The 17,208-nt window shown below is 63.1% G+C and overlaps 5 protein-coding genes and 1 pseudogene across 6 annotated transcripts in view; 4 read left to right on the top strand and 2 right to left on the bottom strand.

Moving 5' to 3' along the window:
• The window catches only part of RHTO_03916 (hypothetical protein), a pseudogene marked incomplete at both ends in the record, with an annotated part of 1,857 nt that extends 890 nt beyond the window's left edge, over positions 1–967 (top strand). The window contains 2 exons of the mRNA in view: positions 1–738; positions 813–967. The exon at positions 1–738 is cut by the window's left edge and continues 277 nt beyond it. The product of the transcript in view is annotated as an uncharacterized protein (mRNA). The remainder of the gene's footprint in view (positions 739–812) is intronic.
• Positions 968–2,492: 1,525 nt separating this feature from the next.
• On the bottom strand, positions 2,493–6,920 carry RHTO_03915 (ATP citrate synthase; the record flags this gene model as incomplete). Its single annotated transcript, XM_016417584.1, has 10 exons — positions 2,493–2,550; positions 2,610–2,716; positions 2,855–2,897; positions 2,984–3,000; positions 3,071–5,178; positions 5,244–6,033; positions 6,115–6,181; positions 6,243–6,367; positions 6,661–6,780; positions 6,909–6,920. The coding sequence occupies 10 exons, from the start codon at positions 6,918–6,920 to the stop codon at positions 2,493–2,495; spliced, it is 3,447 nt and encodes a 1,148-aa protein (XP_016270991.1).
• A 1,005-nt stretch (positions 6,921–7,925) lies between these two features.
• Positions 7,926–10,464, bottom strand: RHTO_03914 (endopolyphosphatase; the record flags this gene model as incomplete). Its single annotated transcript, XM_016417583.1, has 6 exons — positions 7,926–8,898; positions 8,999–9,524; positions 9,585–9,606; positions 9,667–9,800; positions 9,883–9,992; positions 10,076–10,464. The coding sequence occupies 6 exons, from the start codon at positions 10,462–10,464 to the stop codon at positions 7,926–7,928; spliced, it is 2,154 nt and encodes a 717-aa protein (XP_016270990.1).
• A 317-nt stretch (positions 10,465–10,781) lies between these two features.
• Positions 10,782–12,324, top strand: RHTO_03913 (monoglyceride lipase, YJU3-like protein; the record flags this gene model as incomplete). Its single annotated transcript, XM_016417582.1, has 7 exons — positions 10,782–10,888; positions 10,962–11,047; positions 11,115–11,249; positions 11,305–11,513; positions 11,620–11,718; positions 11,787–11,846; positions 11,932–12,324. 7 exons carry the CDS (start codon positions 10,782–10,784, stop codon positions 12,322–12,324), a joined length of 1,089 nt encoding a protein of 362 aa, XP_016270989.1.
• Positions 12,325–12,818: 494 nt separating this feature from the next.
• RHTO_03912 (uncharacterized protein) lies at positions 12,819–13,740 on the top strand (the record flags this gene model as incomplete). Its single annotated transcript, XM_016417581.1, has 2 exons — positions 12,819–13,038; positions 13,094–13,740. The coding sequence occupies 2 exons, from the start codon at positions 12,819–12,821 to the stop codon at positions 13,738–13,740; spliced, it is 867 nt and encodes a 288-aa protein (XP_016270988.1).
• Positions 13,741–14,665: 925 nt separating this feature from the next.
• Positions 14,666–16,967, top strand: RHTO_03911 (delta-9 fatty acid desaturase; the record flags this gene model as incomplete). Its single annotated transcript, XM_016417580.1, has 7 exons — positions 14,666–15,075; positions 15,301–15,324; positions 15,411–15,807; positions 15,870–15,992; positions 16,129–16,366; positions 16,461–16,614; positions 16,676–16,967. The coding sequence occupies 7 exons, from the start codon at positions 14,666–14,668 to the stop codon at positions 16,965–16,967; spliced, it is 1,638 nt and encodes a 545-aa protein (XP_016270987.1).
• Between the last annotated feature and the right edge of the window lie 241 nt (positions 16,968–17,208).

Below are 17,208 nucleotides of genomic sequence, written 5' to 3'. Positions count from 1 at the left end.
CTGCGGCTGCTCCCCCTCCTCCGCCACCTCCGCCGCCCCCTCCCGCAGCGCGCCCAACTCCCGCTCCTCCCTCGCGTCCCAGTCCCGCGCTCCCTTCTCGCGCAGTCCCAACTCCTCCTCCCGCCCCGCCAACACCATCGCGCGCAGTCCCCCCTCCACCGCCCGGTCGTCCCTCGCCCGCCGCCGCAAGTTCGAATTCGAGGCCCCCGCCTCCTGCGCCGCCATCGAGGAAACCGCCTCCTTCCGCGCCTCCTTCGCGTCCTGTTCCTGCGCCCGCACCGCCCGTCGCTCCCTCTCGCCCAAGCCCCGCCCTTCCAGCCCGCTCTGTACCCCCTCCTCCACCTCCTCCTTCTTCGGCTCCAGCGCGGGCGGTCCCCCCTCCGCCGCCTAGTCGGCCACCCCCCGCCACAGCCGCCGCCCCGTCAAGCGCTCCTTCAAGGCCAAGCGCTCCTCCCCCTCCCCCACCGCCTCTTGCGGCCCCGCCCTCACGTCCGTCTTCACAAGCGCCCGCTGCGCCTCCCCCGCCTCCTCCTGCCTCGGCCCCAAACGGTCCAGGTCGCGCTCCCCCTCCTCCTCCTCCGCCCGCCGCTCCAGGGGGACATAGCAGAACCACCAGCTCTGCCTCTTTCGCCGCGCCACCTTCACGAGCCCCGCCGCCTCCTACGCCTGCCACAAGCGCAGCGGGTGGAGGAATGAACGGCACCTCCTCGTCCTCATCCGGCGCCGGCCTAAGTCGAAGTACGTCCCTCCTCCCCTCCTCCCTCCTCCCTCCCTTTTCCCCTCCCAAACTAACTCTACTCCCAATCGCGCAGTCCCCTCCCCACCCCCGACTCTAGCCCTCCCAAACGCCCCAACTCGAACGTTCCCACCCTCCGAACAGTTCCCACCGCCTAGGCCGTTCGATGCGGCGGGACGGGCGGGGAGGAAGTTGGCGAGTTGGGATTACAGGAGTCATTTACTTGGGTGATCGACCTGCGAAGGTGGAGAGGGGTTAGAGAGGAGGACGGAGGAGAAGGGGGGTTAGGGAGGTTTGGAACGGTGATGCTGGTTCGAAAGAAAGCGGTTAGAGGGCTGAGGTGTGGCTTCATGTGCGTTGCAGAGAGAGGCCTGTGCGGGCTTGCGGCTTGAGCGACGGGGTTTGAGGAGGAGCAGGAAGACAAGAGTTCGCTCATTCCATCCGCCTCCTCTCCGTCGTCTGCCGAACTCTCGCTTCGTCACTCAACAACGCGAACCGGCGCCTAATATGCTTCGGGAATACCTCACGCGCTTCGTGCTCCGAGCTTCATGGCGTTTTGGGAGGGAGAAGAACAGCGGAACGAGGAGGAGAAGAGAGGTGTTGGCCGCGGAAGGGTCGAACGACGTCGCAACCGTAGTGTGGGAGCTCGAGACGATGTCGTGAAGCGCAGGAAGGCGAAGCGGACGATCCGTGGTTGAGATCGTCGTGAGGAAGGGAGCAAGACGCTTCTCGTCGAAGAACGTCTCACTGGTCCCTCCGGTTCGAGGTGTCGCTTTCTCTGCACTCTTAGACGTTGAAACAGACGCTTTGAGGATGAAAGGGGCGTTGGCCTGGCGCAACTCTGCGAAGAAGGTGAAGCTTGACCTTCGCAAGGTTGTGCTTGTTCGTACGCGAGGCGTCTCGAGGAAGAGTTTCTGCGCTCGCTCGAAGACGTCTCGCAACGGACTGCTCCACATCGAAGCTGGGTCTAGAGTGGACTTGCGCCAGGGTTTTCCTCCTCCTGCCTCCTGCTTGACGAGAAGGCCGGCTCGTGTTGCCGCTGCGTCAGAACCCGCCTCTTTCACGCTCTTGCGTACGATCCAGAGATGCTACACTGCGATGTCGCCGCGCGCGGCTCCAACAGCCGGCTTCACCCGCCTCGTTCGACCTCGACTATCCTTTCTTCCTTCCGCTCTTCACGCTCCGCTCATCTCGAGCAAACCTCAGGGCTTCTCCTTCCTCCTGTGCCTCCCAACCTCCAACGTACCAGGACACGCAGCAATGTCGGCAAAGGCGCGTGGAATTGCCTTCCACCGACCCTCGAGAACGGCTTCCCTGACTTTGCTCCATCCCTGCGCCTCTCCTGCCTCATCCCTGATGCCTCTGATCACACTCTCGACGACCCACGAACCCGCTCGCAGCCCATCCGCGAGTACGACGCCAAGCCCCTCCTCGCGCACCAACCGCCGGCTCCAAGGCAGTCAGTCGCAAGCGACGGCTTCCAGTTCTCAAGTGTACAGAGGCTGAACGAGAAGCTGAACGAGACGTCCCTCTCGATGAATGGGCTGCGGGAGAAACGAAACTTTGATGCACGACGACTGAGAGCCCATGAGAGGAGGTACTGCCGGAAAGAGAGCGAGAAAGAGAACGAGAGAGAGCAAGAGAGACGGAACGACGCGAAAACAAGAACGGAACTCTAATGTCGAACGAGAGAGGCGGATGCGAGCAAAGTCTAGACGGCGGCGGCCCCGGGACCGACGCATCGAGCGTGCACCGTCTACTGGCGCTGCTGGACGAGGATGCGGTCGGTGTTGAAGGGCTGGATGAAGATGTCGCTGCGGAAGAGGAGCGGGTCAGTGCAAAGTCGCGTGGGCGAGGAGGAGGTCGAGCGTACTCGGCCGGGTGACGGTAGAGCGGCTGCTTGAGGCGCTTCTGGTCGAGGTGGTGGGCAATGAAGCCGATGGAGCGTCCGAGAACGAACAAGCCGTTCAAGGTGCCGATCTGCAGGCGAAGGGTAGGGTCAGCGGAAGTCGAGAACGGGAGGTGACGGCGAAGAGGGGGAGGCGACGGCGCGAGGGGTGAACGCCGTAGAACAGCGCTTCTGCTGTAGAACAGCGAGTGCAGTTTACGTGAACTCACCTTCATGTACTCGGCAGCCTCCTCGGCGGTGAACGCGCCGGAGCTGCGGGAGGGAAGCGGCGTGGGTTAGTTCTCCTTCGTCCTGATTTTTGACGCATGAGGACTAGCGTTCTTCTTAAGTAAATCTACGAAAGAAACCGCGATTGCTGGACGAGGAGGAAGCGTCAGTACAAGGAAAAGTCGAGGAGGAGGAAGTGGAGGCTCACCTCCGTCGACGTTGAGGATGAGCGTGTCCTTCTTGGCGCTCGTGACGTCCTCGACGGCGAGAGCGTACTCGAGGAGCTTGGCAGACGGGAAGTGCTTGAAGACGTAGTTCTTGACGAGCTCGACACGCTTGTCCGGGTTGGCCTTGGACTTGACCTTGTGTCCGATACCGGGGATGAGCTTGTTGGCCTTGCGCATCGAGTCGACAAACTCGCGGGGCGTGAGGCCAGCCTCGAACGCGCGCGTAAACTCCTGCGCGGCGCCGTCGAGCGCGCCACCGAAGCGGTCGCCGATGGTGAGGAGACCGGCGACGAGCGACGAGACGAGGTCCTTGCCGGCACGGGTGGTGATGACGGTGGTCATGGCGCCCGAGACGGCGGGTCCGTGGTCGGCCGTGAGCATGAGGACCATCTCGAGGAACTTGGTCGCGTAGGCGGGGAGGCGACGCTTGAACCAGAGGAGCGAGACGACACCGCCGATGCCGATGTCCTCCTCAAAGACCTTGGAGATGGGCATGCCGGCGTAGAGGAGCTCCTGGCCGCGCTCGTCCGAGATGGTCGAGATGAAGGCGGCGGGCTTGCGGACCATGCCGAGCGTCTGGGCCCAGTTGTAGTCCATCGGGATCTGAGGAGGGGGAACCTCGGGCTTGGGCTGGATCGTGCCGTCGCCGACGAGCTTCTGGTAGGTCTCGGCGAGGACCTGCGGGAGCTCCTCGAACGTCGGGGGCACGATGAAGCCGGCGGCGCGCATGGCGTTGTTCTTGGCCTCGGCCGTCTCGAGGTCCGAGTTGGCCATCGAGCCGGCGTGGCCGAACTGGACGTCGGTGGCGAACATCTTGGCGCAGGTGCCGATGGCCCACGCGACGATGGGCTTCTTGATCTGGCCCGACTTGACGGCCTCGATGACGCGGTACTCCTCGACGCCACCGACCTCTCCGAGGAGGACGAGCATCTTGCAGTTCGGGTCGGCCTCGTAGCGGAGGAGGTGGTCGATGAAGGTGGTGCCCGGGTAGCGGTCACCGCCGATGGCGATGCCCTCGTACGCGCCGTCGGTCGTGAGCGAGAGGATGTTGTTGAGCTCGTTCGACATGCCTCCGGACTTGGAGACGTAGCCGACGGAACCGGCGCGGTACAGCTTGGACGAGAGGATGTTCTCGTTCATGCCGCCCGTGTTGCCGATACGGAAGCAGCCGGGCTTGATGCCGCCGACGGTCGCGGGACCGATGATGATGACCTCCTTCTTCTTGGCGAGGTGGAGGATCTCGCGAGCGTGGCGCTCGGGGACACCCTCGGCGATGAGGGCGATGGCCTTGATCTGGGGGAACTCGAGCGCCTCGAGGGTCGACTGGTAGACCGAGCGCGACGACGCAAAGTTGACGACGACGTCGGCGTCGGGGCACTTGGCGACGGCCTCCTTCATCGAGGTGAAGACGGGGAGGAGGGTCTCCTTGGTTCCCCAGTAGAACTTCTGGACGTGGTGGCCGCCGAAGGGGTAGACCATGGCCGCGACCGAGGGCGTCTCGCGTCCGCAGGCAAAGTCAAAGTCGAGCATGCCCTGGATCGCGCGAGGCTGGAGGCCGTACACGATCGAGCGCGTCGTCTCGTCAAAGGGGCGGTACCACGGGCGACCCGAGTCGGGCGCGTGGACCTTGTCCGAGAAGCTGACGATGTTGTCCTGGGGCTGCTGGCGCGAGGGCGTCGACGCGCCGGTCGGGAGCTGGGCGGCGCGCGACTTGGGCGAGCCCGGGACGGGGGTGAGGGTGCCGGTCGCATCGGCGGCGGCGCGGGCGCCGGGGACCTTGAGAGCGTCGTCGACCGACTTGATCAAGCCGAGTCCGAGCGGGACGATCGAGGTGATGTGGGTCTCGGGGCCAAAGACCTGGATCTCGACGCCGAGGGTCTCGCCGAGGAGGCGCATGGCCTTGAGGCCCTCCTGGTAGTTGGGGCCGCCGCGGCGAACAAAGATGCGGACCTTGTGCTCCTGAAGACGGTGCTGGTACTCCTTGAGCGCCGTGATGATGCCCTTGAAGGTCGCGGCGACGTTGGTGAAGTTGGCGATACCGCCGCCGATGAAGAGGAGCTTGCCCTGCGGGTTGGGCGTGCCGCGGGTCATCAAGTCGACTGCAGGAGACCGTCGAGCGTTAGCGAGGCGGTCTGAGAGCGGAAAAGAGAAGGCGGAAACGCACGGATGGTCTTGGCGTACTCGTAGGTCTGGGTCTGGGTGGGCGCGCCCGAGTATTCGCCGTAGTTGGCGAGCTCGTGAGCGAATCCGTGCGCGGCGATGGCGTCCGAGTAGACGACCGAAGCACCACCACCGGCAACCATGGTCCAGATGCGTCCCTCAGCGTTCAAGACGGTGAGCTTGAGCGAGGCGCCGGTCGAGCCGTCGAGCTTGGCGATGTAGGCCTCCTCCTTCGTGAGGTCACGACCAAAGGGAGGGGGCCAGAACATGGGCGGGCCCTTGTCGGCCGAGATCTTGCCGTTCGACATGGGCGCGGCGGCGGGGTTGATGATGGAGGGGTCGCGCGCGATGGCCCACTTGGGACCGACGACGTACTCGGCCGTCTGGTCGAGCTTGGCGGCCATGTCGAGGTAGAAGATGTCGGTCTTGCCGGTCGAGGGGTTCTCGACGGCGACGAGCGGGTTGATCTCGAGGTAGGCAAAGTGGAGGTCGACGTAGACCGAGTAGAGGCGGATGATGTAGTCGATGAGGGCCTCCTGGCGTTCGGCGCCGGTGACGTGCTTGAGGAGCTGCGAGCGGATCTCGTCGCGCGAGGGGAGCTCGCCGCCGACGGGGACGAGGAGCGTGAGCGCCTTGGCGTCGACATCGCCGACGTCGACACCGCCCTCGTGGGTGAACAGGATCACGTCGCCCTCGCGGACCGAGTTGATGCAGATGTAGTACTCGGCGTCCGAAGGGTGAGGGCAGAACGGCTCGACGATGAAGTTGTTGAGCGTGCCCGTCGTCTTCTCGACCTGCGCACGTGCGTTCGTTCGCAGTGTCAGTCCGCGTGTCCTTTCTGCAGAAAGGAGGCGAGGTGGAAGATGTGAGCGCACCTGAACTTGCTTGCCCGCGCGCTCAGCGATCCACTGCTTGCCCTCGGCCCACGTCTTGTTCAGTGCGCTGCGAGCGTCGAGGGAGTCAGCAAGATGCTACAGGACGACGAGAACAGCGTGCGGCGCACAGGAGACCGGCCTTTCCACGACGCTTGATGAGCTGGTCGGGCTTGACGACGAGCTTCTCGGTGAAGACCCAGTGAGGCAGCGCCGCATCAGGCGTGACCTGGTTGGTCTCGGGGTCCCACGAGACCTGTCCATGCACGCATACGAGGTCAGCACGGGTGTTGGGGACGAGGTTTGGGGGAACCGTGCGATGGTGGTGGGGTGGGGCAGCGAGTCGCGAACGCCGACGACGCGCTCTGGTGCCCGCTCGAGCGTGTAGAAAGTTCCCCAGAGTCTACGTAGCGACTGTCCAGCAGTATCCAGTCCATCCAGCGTTGTGTGAGCAAGATCCAGCCTGATCGAAACCCGGTCCCCATCCGGCACGACTCAACCTCGTCTCGTCCTCCTCAGACGCGGTGTAGGCTCGTGAGATGAACGTACCTGCGCAACCTTGACTTCGGGGGACTGGAAGCCGTCCCGTGCGACTGCCTTGGAGCCGGCGGTCGGTGCGCGGGCGAGGTGGTAGGCGAGGAGCAACTTGGCGTCGTACTCGCGGATAGGCTGCGGGCGGGTTCGTGGGTCGTCGAGAGTGTGAGCAGGGGCATCAGGGATCAGGCAGGAGAGGCGCAGGGCGGGAGCAAAGTCAGGAAAGTCGTTTCTCGAGGTTGGCGGAAGGCGATTCCACGCACCTTTGCCGACATTGCTGCTGCTTGAACGTCGGTGGTTGGGGGTATAGGAGAAAGGAGAAGCCCTGAGGTTTGCTCGAGATGAGCGGAGTGTGAAGAGTGGAAGGAAGAAAGGAAAGTCGGAGGTCGAACGAGGCGGGTGAAGGCTGTTGGGGGCCCGAGCGAGCAGGCAGCCTCGTACACGCTCAAAAGCAATGCGTGTGTGCTCGATGCGCGTCTCTGAGCAAGTTACGCGCTCCAAAGGGCGCAAAAACGCGCACTGCGGCCGAGGGAGAGCAGGCAGTCCACGAGCGAGGGGACATGACCGCATACAGCCAGCGTCGAGAGGAGGGTCGCGTGCAGTACAGTGGTATGGTGTGTCGACCCTCGCAAGCCATCCAGCGAGTCCTCCTCATCCACCTCGAGTCGACGCGAGTGCTGCCAGGCGTTGTGGTCGTCGAGTTTGGCGAGTCCGAGTCGATGAGCGGAGGCGAGTGGAAGGACAGCGAGCTGGAGCTGCAGCTGCCGAGTCTGAGTCTGTCTAGCCTGTAGTAGCTTGTATTGAGTACCAGCGAGCGGTAGGAAGCAGCAAGAGAGCCAGCCGACGGAAGCGCAAGCAACGTTCCCCGCCGCCGTTGCGACGCCGCGAATCGCTCCGACGCTCGTACTCCTTTCCAGCGCTCTCATGCCTCGCCAACAGCTGCATACGACTTGACACTCCGCATGCGACGTTCTGGAGACGTCGTCCACCAACTGCGAAAGTCTCGTCTCACGGCGACTCGTGGACGACCAGCTACGAAAGGCCGAGGAGTTCCTCCCACCGCCCGAAACACTCGGGCGAACAGGCGGCGTCGTACATCGTGCTCGTCTTGCTGCTATAAGTGCACGACGCTGCAAGACTGGAGGCGAGGGAAGCGAGAGAAGCGCGGCAGGGGGAGCGCGGAGGAGACGGGATGTCAACTTTGTCGAGACTGGCTTCTTCCAACAAAATAACCCTCGTTCTGCAACTGCGGACAGATACAAGCGCCCCCTCGACTGCACCTACAACTCCCCACTGCCCACCCCCATCCTCCACCTAAACGCTTCCCACCTCTTGCCCCCCTTCTTGCCCTCGGTAACCCACCTCGCAACCCTCAGCAAAGCCTTGACCGTCAGTCCCTCACCGGAGGAGAGGACCCCGTCGTAAGGCGTCAAGTTGAGCGAGTGCAACATTCGTCGGAGGCGGTGCGTGCGGGAAGGGGTCGAGGGGGAGGAGAGGAGGGTGCGAATGGGCGGTGGGAGGAGGGACGAAGGGAAGAGCGGGTCGCGCGTGGACTCGTCCGAGAGTCGGCGCGCCAGCTCGGTAGTCGACAGCGTAGTGTACATCAACTCCCACTTTGGCGGCTCGAGTTGGTCCGTCTCGTTACCCCTCGCTCGCTCCGCCGCCGCTGCGTTGGCCTCCTCCAGCGCCTCAAGCGAGAGGTAGTACTGCGTGTACGAAAGCGGCGTGAGGTAGGTGTTCTTCCGCGTTGGTGCGTGCGGGGACGAGTGGCGCGGTGGACGGGGAGGGCGGTCGGGATTGCGCGGAGGGCGCTTTGAACGCCCTTTGCCCTTCCCGCCTCGACGTCCTTTCTTCCCGCGGCGTCCGACCCACGTGCGTACCCGGTCCAACCATGACTCCCCCTCCCCGTCCTCCTCGAGATCCGCATCCTGCTCCTCCCTTATCTTCCTCCACATCTCCCCTCCCTCATCCGTGGCGTTATACTCCCACACCCTCACTCCGGGCAAATAAGTCGGTATCACACTCGGCGAGACATACACCGGCGCATAGTCCTTCTCGTGCGTCTTGTGCGAGGGGGGCAGGTGAGAATAGAGGGAGTAGGTGGAGGAGAGGAGGGAGGAGGAGAGGGCGCGGAGGTCGTTTGGCGCGGGCGAGGACGAGGAGCGAGAGGAGCAGGCGGAGCGGGCGGGTTGCGAGGTGTCCGAGTCTTGGAGGAAGCTGAAAAAGTCGACGTTCATGTGCCCGAACAGTTGCCTGCAAGAACGTGCAAGATGGCGTGAGACGCTATTCAGGGTGTTTCGCAGACTCTCCAGCTAGCAGAAAAGGTGCAGGAACAGTGACGGCGCGCACTCACCCGACGACCGTATCCTGCCAAGCCAGCACCAACTCCGCATACCTCTGATAACACCCCTCGTACCAGTTGTCCTTCGTCGCAGGCACGTGTCCCGTCAACCAAACTTGCATCCCCCGCGCGCGGGCGAGCGTGAGTTGTTGTTCGAGCCAGAGGAGTTGTTCGGTTCCCGGGTCGATGTCGCGGACGTTCTCGGAGAAGGAGGAGGAGGTGAGTGAGGAGATGTAAGATTGGAAGAGCGAGGAGGCGGCGGCTGAGGAAGGGTGAAGAGACGGATCGAGGTACGCCCGACTCGAGGCGTTCGCTTCCGCGCCCTCGGTGCGCCAAAGCGCAAGATCCTCGTCGAACGGCGGACATCCGTCGACAATCGAGTTGCGGCTGTAGAAGTAGAGCGTGTTGAGCGAGACGAGGAGCAGGTCGCCTTTGATCGCTTCGACCGAGTAGTAGCCGCCGCGCGCAAAGGTGTGGAGGAAGTGCTCCGGGATGAACGAGTGCCAGATTGAGAGGTACTCCGAGGTGATCTTGTTGGCTGTGGGAGAGTTGGGCTGTCAGTGCAGGCTTGCATGAGATCTCCCAGAGCGGGACGCACGACCAGGAGCGAGGACGTTGTGCTGCAGAACGGCCGACTCTTCAGCTCGAGCGATACCTCCAAGGTGGATGAGGCCACTCACCGGGTAGATGTCGTTGTTGCCGATACTCGCGACGATAGGGACGTCCTTGCCGAACGCAGACCGGACCCGGTCGACTACGAAGCGGTTCAGGTCGAAGATCTCGGGTAGCGAGCGCGGTAGTCGCGAGTCGATGTCTGTGCGTACAAATCGGACAAGTATGAACGACGCAGTTCGCTCAAAAGCCAGCGATTGCGTTCAAGCGACTGCTAGACGCACCATGTCGAGCGTTGTCCCCCGTCCAAACGACAAAATCCACCTCGCCCTTAAAGTGCTTCTCCAGCCAGTCGAAGGTGGCGTTGACGAGCGAGAGAGGCGTGTCGCAGTCGCTGCGGGAAGGAAGCAGGAGCATGAGTTGTCGCTCGAAGACAGCCTGATCGGCGGAAGAGCGACGCAGTGAGCGGTACCGCACCTGACTGGAAGACCCCAGTATCCTGCATCTCGGGCTCCGTCCGGCTTGACCAGCGCATCCACCTCATCCTCGTCGTCCGCCTCGATTCCGTCCGCGACAGACCATCCCTCCGTTCCAAAAGCCTTTCCCTTGCCCTTCTTCCCCTTGCCCTTCTTCTTCTTCTTCTTCTTTTTCTTCTCCTTGAAGTGACAGGCCTCGTCCTCACTCGCGCCTGTCCGGTAGAACGGATCGGGATGGACGTCGGTAATGTGTATGAAGCGGCCCTTCAACGGTCGTGCCGCTATGCTCTCGTCCCCGATGGCTGATGTTGAGACTGTCGACGAGATCAACGGCGTACTGCTGGTCGAGGAGGCGGCTAGGAGGAGGGGCAAGATGAGGGAGGAGAACATGGTCGCCAGGCACCTCGCGAGCCCGTTCGAGCGGCGCCGGATCAGTCGAGGGTCGAGTGAGTCCGTGGAGCAGTCTCGGAGGTTCAAGCAGCGAATCTGAGCGAGCGGGTCAGCTGTTCGAGGTTGACCTCTGCGCGATGATGGCGAGCGAACGTTGGCGGGAGTGAACCGCTCGTCTCGCTCGTTCTGCTGCTTGCTGTGCTTCTGAGCTCTCACTGGATCCCGAGCAGCACGCTAGCCTACCCGCTGCCCTTTCCCGCTCGCTCAGACACCCACTCCCGCCTTCTCCCCACCTCCCGTTCGCCTCATCAGCCAACATGGCCAGCGAAGACTTGACTGGACCCAAGGGCGCGCGCTTCCACACGAGGGAGTGGAAGCCGGCTGGAGGAGCGCCCGCTCGCGCTGCCGTTCTCTTCGTTCACGGGTGCGCCCGACTTCTCTTCATCCCGGCATCGGCCATCGCTCGACTTGGCTGACACTTAACAATGCGCCTGCAGCTTCATCGAGCATGTCGAGCGGTACAATCACGTCTTTGCGTCCTTTGCCGACAAGGGAATCGCCACCTTTGCCTTCGACCAGCGCGGTCAGTCTCCTCCGGTGACTTCTCGTCCTGACGCTCCACGTCTTCACTGACGATTTCGCCCGCGCAGGCTTCGGCAAGACTGCGACATACACGCCGAAGCACACCCAGGGCGTGACTTCGTGGCCCGAGCAATTCGACGACATCCGCCATTTCCTCGCGCTCGTCCTCGAAAAGTACCCGAGCGTGCCCGTCTTCCTCTTCGGTGCGTTTCCGCCGCATTGCTGTACCTTCTCTGTCGCTGACACGCTCCCGCGCAGGCCACTCGATGGGCGGCGGCCTCGTCCTCGCCTATTCGACCCGCTCCCCTCCCTCCGCCAACGTCGACCGTCTCGCCGGCGTCATCGCTTCCTCGCCTCTCCTGCGCCAGGCCAAAGGCGTCAAGGCTTCTCCACTTATCGTCAAAGCTGGCAGCTTGATCGGCAAGTTGAGCTCGACGTTGACGCTCAAGGCGACGGTCAACCCGGAGGTGCGTCGTCTCGCAGAATTCTCCCGTCTTCCTCGCAAACGAGCGCGGTTCCGAGATGTTTCGAGTCTTTCGAGGCAAACGTACTGAACCGGAAATCCTTCCGCAGGACACCTGCCGCGACCCCGCCGTCCAGCAGGCGTACGCGAACGACCCGCTCTGCAAGCAAGTGGGCACCTACCGCGGCGTCGCAGACATGCTGCTCGGGGTGCGTGTTTCGTCCCTTCCGCTCAATCTCGCCAAAGTCGCTGACTTTGCGATGTTACCATCCCGCAGGGCGAGCAAGTCGTCGGCAAGGACTACAAGCGCTTCCCAACCTCGCTTCCTTTGCTCGTTGTGCACGGCGACGCAGACAAGGCGAGTCTGCCTCGTGAACCCCGCCGTCCCGATGTCGCCGCTAACCCGGCTTCCTCCGCCGCAGGTCACCGACTGCGACTCGTCCCGCGAGTTCGTCGACAAGGTCAAATCGCTCGGCGCGAAGGACGCGACGTTCAAGAGCTTCCCCGGCTACTACCACGAGATGCACAACGAGCCTGGAGACGACAAGTGGGTCGAGATCAACTTTGTCCGCGAGTGGATCGAGCAGCACATCCCGGCCTCGACGTCTACGGCGGCGACGACGACCACTACAACGACGAAGCAGCCAGACTTGCCCTCCCTTGAGGGTGCGGCGGCGGGCTCGTCGGGCGCGAGCGAGGTTCCTGGACTCGCGTCGGAGGCGGGCGGCGCGGAGGGAGGCGACGGTGTCGGTGCGGATGATGCGGCTGCCAGCGCCAAGGTGCAGGAGGGCAGGGAGAGGGAGAGCAAGCTGTAGAGGGCGTGGGACGAGAGTCGTTACCCTACATCAAGCCCGTTCATACCCTCGCTCTCCACTCCGGTGATTCCTCCTCCTCTTCTTCTCTCTGTGTGTTGTCTGTAACTCGCGCGTTTTCGCTGCTCTCAAAGTCGCGAGCAACATCCAACGGGAGCGAGCGCAGCCGTTGAGTGAAGGCTCCCAACGCCTGAACGCGAGCACGCGCGGCGACCGCCTCTTCGCCGCTTCTTGCCTCTCTCTCGGCGCTTACCCCGCTTCGCAGGGCTCACAGACTGTCCTAGCGGCCCTCAATTGACGCTGTGCATGTCCGCGCACCACCTCCAGCCCCGACGAACGCCTAAGCAGACGCGCACGCAGCCGCCCGCCGAACGACGGCACGCTCCTCTTCTCACTAGCGCGACGAACCAGCTGCGACGATTCGTACGCTTATCGTTAGCCCGGGCCTCTGGCTCCTTCTGCGCTGCTGCGTCCGTCTTGTGGTGCGGATCGGCTCGATGGGGGTTCGCTGGCAGACGGTCGCCTCTCTCTCTCCTCCTCCTCCTCCTCTTCGCTCCTCGTTGACTTTCTACGCGCATCGTTTCTGGGAACCGCTTACAATACGCTCGTTCGTCATGCTTGTACTACGAACAACACCTCTGCTCGCCGCCCTCTCGCTCCTCTCCGTCCTCTCGGCCGCATCAAGCGACTTGCCCAGTCAACTGCCTCCGCATGCCGGTCAGTCTCCTCCCTTCCTCTGTCGCAACCAGCATCTGACCCTCGCATCCCGCAGCCCTCCCTCCCTCCCACTCCTCCTCCCTCTTCGCCGACTCCTCCTCCTCCTCCGCCGCCGAAGACTCCCTCAAAGCCCTCCCCCAACCCCTCCCATTCAAGATCAAGCGCCCTCGCTCGCTCGAACAAGTCCAGCAGAACCTTGGGAAGCGACTGGCGAAGAGGGGCGAGGAGGGGAGCAAGACGGAGAGGGTGCCGTTCGTTTCGAGGACTGCTGCGGCCACGGGAGGTGGGGATGGGCAGGGTGGAGCGGAGACGGGGAGGGCGACGCAGCGCGTTACGGCCGGAGGGAGCCGAGGAGGGGGAAGTGTCGCGGCTGCTCAGCCTGTCCCGTCGACGACTCAGACGGTCGAGACAGGCTCGAAGATCGTCTCGACTGGTCTCTTGACCATGGCGTCGCCGTCGGCAGCTGCAGGAGGAAGCGGAGGGACGGTCACGCAGGTCGAGACGGCTTCTTCGGGCGTGTTGATCACCAGCACGGCGGGACCGGCGAGTTCGGCGTCGGCGTCGGATGTCGCTAGCGCACAGGCAGCAGAGGCGACGTCGAGCACGAGCATGACCAGCGGAGGAGCGGCGGCGGGCGCGAGTGTAAGCAGGATGCTTGCGGGAGGAGTTGCGGGTTTTGCCGCCGTCCTCCTCGTGCGGTGAGGAAGCGAGGCTCGTGTAGATACCGCATAGACAGTATATATCGCCAGAACAGCCTGCAACAGCCGCCGGTCGGCTTACTTCCTCGTCCTCCAGACTCTGCGAAGGCGGGCGCTCTGGCTCGTCAGCTGGCCAGCAGGACCGCATTGGGGCGACCGAACCCGCACGTCATGACGAGAAGCATTCGTGAGAATGACGGAGGAGGTCGGGCGAGGTGAGGGGACTCTAGCAGGAACAGCAAAGGCGGCGAGGAGGAGAGGAACCGGAAGAACAGTCTCGTGGCCGCTTGTTGCAGATCCCCGTGTCGCTAGAGTGTTCGTCTCGTCATCAGAGTGAGTGCACGAAGCGATGCCCTGAAGAACGATGAGCGAATGAGTCGAAGCGGCGTCTACCGGTGAACTCAAGGTGTGGCAAATGAGCGAGACGACGAGTGCCCGCCAGAGTCGCCACGTCGAATCCACGTCGGAATCGACGTTGATTAGAGTAAACGAAGCCATTGCAGTCCCCAGAAGGTGGCCATGTTGTGGAAGCGAGGGCAGAAGCGAGGGGAGAAGGCGAGGAGGGGGAGGGGCTGGGGAAGCGCGACCGGGAAGGGCGGAGCTGAGTGCCGGGGATGTGCGCGAGTGGCGGAAGAGTCGAGCGTGAGAGTTCTGGAACACAGGCGTGCACAAGGGGTCGCGGGCGATGACGAGTTCGCCGGGCGGTGGTCGGGCTGAGGGCGAGCGCGCGTTGGGGACGACGACGCCCGACGCCCTCGCTCTTCGTCCTCACCGCTTCCCGGAGAACTTTGCTGTTCTCTGCTTCTCTCTTCACACTCTCACACCCATCCACACACCCTCTCACCCACACACAAGCTATCCGCACACCTCTCACACCCGACCCCAGCTCGCCCCATCCTCTTCAGACCCGGCTCATCGCCACTCACGCAATGACTGCCTCTTCGGCACTCGAGACCTCGCTCCCGCACTCTGTCGGGCCCGAGGCTGCGACCACCACAGCAAAGCCGCCCCGTGCGCCGCTCAGGATGCGTCACCCCGACTACACTCAGACCGACGTCCTCGATTCGTCGGACTCGGATGCAGCGTCGGATTCTGAGGGCGAGACGACGGCGGTCGACGATGGGACCTACGAGGACGACAACTACGTCCGCAAGGTCCTCAGCAAGGAGAAGCCGCTCCCGCCCATCACCTGGAAGAACATCCACCGCAACATCCAGTGGATCTCGACCCTCGCCCTCACCATCGTGCCCCTCCTCGCCATCTACGGAGCGTTCACGACGCCCTTGAAGTGGCAGACGGCGGTCTGGAGTGTCGTCTACTACTACTACACCGGACTTGGGTGAGTCGCCGAACTCCTCTCTCTACCCTCGCTCTTCGCCCTCTGCTTCCGGCGCTTCCGTTCTACATTCATGCACATCTTTAACGATGTGCTTGAGCTTGGAGTGGTGCCGGATTGCGTCGCGACCGACGTGTTCGCCGAGAAACCGTCGCTGACCTTCTCTTCCCCTTTCCCTCTTCCCCCCTTCTCCCCGCTTGTCGCGATCCGTCTGCGCTCACTTTACAGTATCACGGCAGGCTACCACAGGCTGTACGTACCGCTTCGCTTGACAAGCAGGCCATGGGCCTCGAAAAACGGACTTCGAACTGACAAAAACCTCTTTTTCTCGCCTGCAGGTGGGCCCACAGGTCCTACACCGCCTCTCTGCCTCTCCAGTACTTCTTGGCACTTGGAGGAAGCGGCGCAGTCGAGGGGAGCGTGAAATGGTGGTCTAGGGGACACCGCGCACACCATCGCTACACCGACACAGACCTCGACCCGTATTCGGCGCAGAAGGGCTTCTGGTGGGCTCACCTTGGCTGGATGATCGTCAAGCCGCGCCGTCGTCCCGGTGTCGCCGACGTTTCCGACCTCAACAACAACCCGGTCGTCAAGTGGCAGCACCGCTACTATCTCCCGCTCATCCTCGGCATGGGCTTCGTCTTCCCTACCATCGTCGCTGGACTCGGCTGGGGCGACTTCCGCGGCGGATTCTTCTTCGCCGGCGCCGCTCGCCTCCTCTTCGTCCACCACGTGCGTTCCTTCGCCTCCTTCGTCTTCTCTCCTCCTTTCGCTGACGCTTTCGCGTTCCATAGTCGACGTTCTGCGTCAACTCGCTTGCGCACTGGCTGGGCGAGACGCCCTTCGACGACAAGCACACGCCGAAGGATCACTGGCTCACGGCGCTCGCGACTGTCGGTGAGGGCTACCACAACTTCGTGAGTCTCCCGCCCGCTCTCTACGCACTCTACGACGTTGTTTCGTGCTACTGCGGCATTAGCGACGTCACTCGAGGCGTTTGCCGTCGACGCCGCTCTCATCGACCTCCCGCTGACCTTCTCCCTTCTCCTCCAGCACCACGAGTTCCCCTCCGACTACCGCAACGCACTTCGATGGTGGCAGTACGACCCGACTAAGCTCTTCATCTGGACGATGTCGAAGCTCGGATTGGCGTCGCAGCTCAAGACGTTCCCCGACAACGAGATCAAGAAGGGCCAGTACGCGATGACGCTCAAGGCTGTCGCGCGCGAGGCCGAGAACATCGAGTGGCCCAAGTCGTCGAACCATTTGCCTGTGCTCACTTGGGACGAGTGTACGTTCGGCTTTCGTCATCGTCGTCGTCGAACTTTGCGACCTTCTCCCCGACTTCCGTTGCTGACTTGCCTTTCCTGCTCTCTCGACTACAGTCCAGGACGCCTGCAAGACCCGTCAGCTCCTTGTTGTCGCCGGTTTCATCCACGATGTCAGCACGTTCATCGACCAGCACCCCGGCGGTGCCGGCTTGATCAAGACTCGTCTCGGTCGCGACGCGACGACTGCCTTCTACGGTGGCTACTACGAGTGCGCCTTTCATTCTTCTTGCCCTCGTCCGTTCACGTCGCTGACGTTCCCGCTTCCGCAGCCACTCGAACGGCGCAGCCAACCTGCTCGCCCAGTACCGTGTCGGTGTCATCGAAGGCGGCTACGAGGTCGAGCACATGAAGAAGTATTCGGAGGTCGTCGAGAACCTCAAGAAGCACGGCGCCGATGGCGTGGCCGGCAAGAGCGCCGACCTCGTCAAGGGCCCGAAGCAGACGTCGGTCATCAAGGGCGACCCTCAGCTGAAGAGCGCGCCGCTCGAGACGCTCGCCAAGCCGCCCACCTTCAGCGAAACCAACCTCTTGGGCGGTCTCAGCCTGAAGGTCAAGGCGTAACAGCCGTCGCCGTCATCGGTTCAAGGGGGGGGGGGGTCGTCGACCGACTCTCGCCTTCGTCGCTTCAGGTTCATCCGTCTTCGCATGCTTAGAGACCCTCTTCCTCGTTGTTTTGTGCATCAGTCGCCCGCAGTCGTCCTTACGAGCCCACTACTACCCTTTCCATGCTCAGTAGTCTTGCCCCCGCCCCTTCGTTCTTTGATTACGATCGACCCCTCGCTCTTTCGCTGTAGCTCTACTT

This window comes from Rhodotorula toruloides, assembly GCF_000320785.1.
Source record: "Rhodotorula toruloides NP11 unplaced genomic scaffold Scaffold24, whole genome shotgun sequence".
In the NCBI taxonomy this organism is placed as follows: Eukaryota; Fungi; Basidiomycota; class Microbotryomycetes; order Sporidiobolales; family Sporidiobolaceae; genus Rhodotorula; species Rhodotorula toruloides.
Note: the sequence above shows the minus strand (reverse complement) of the source record. Positions and strands in the feature narration are given on the sequence as shown.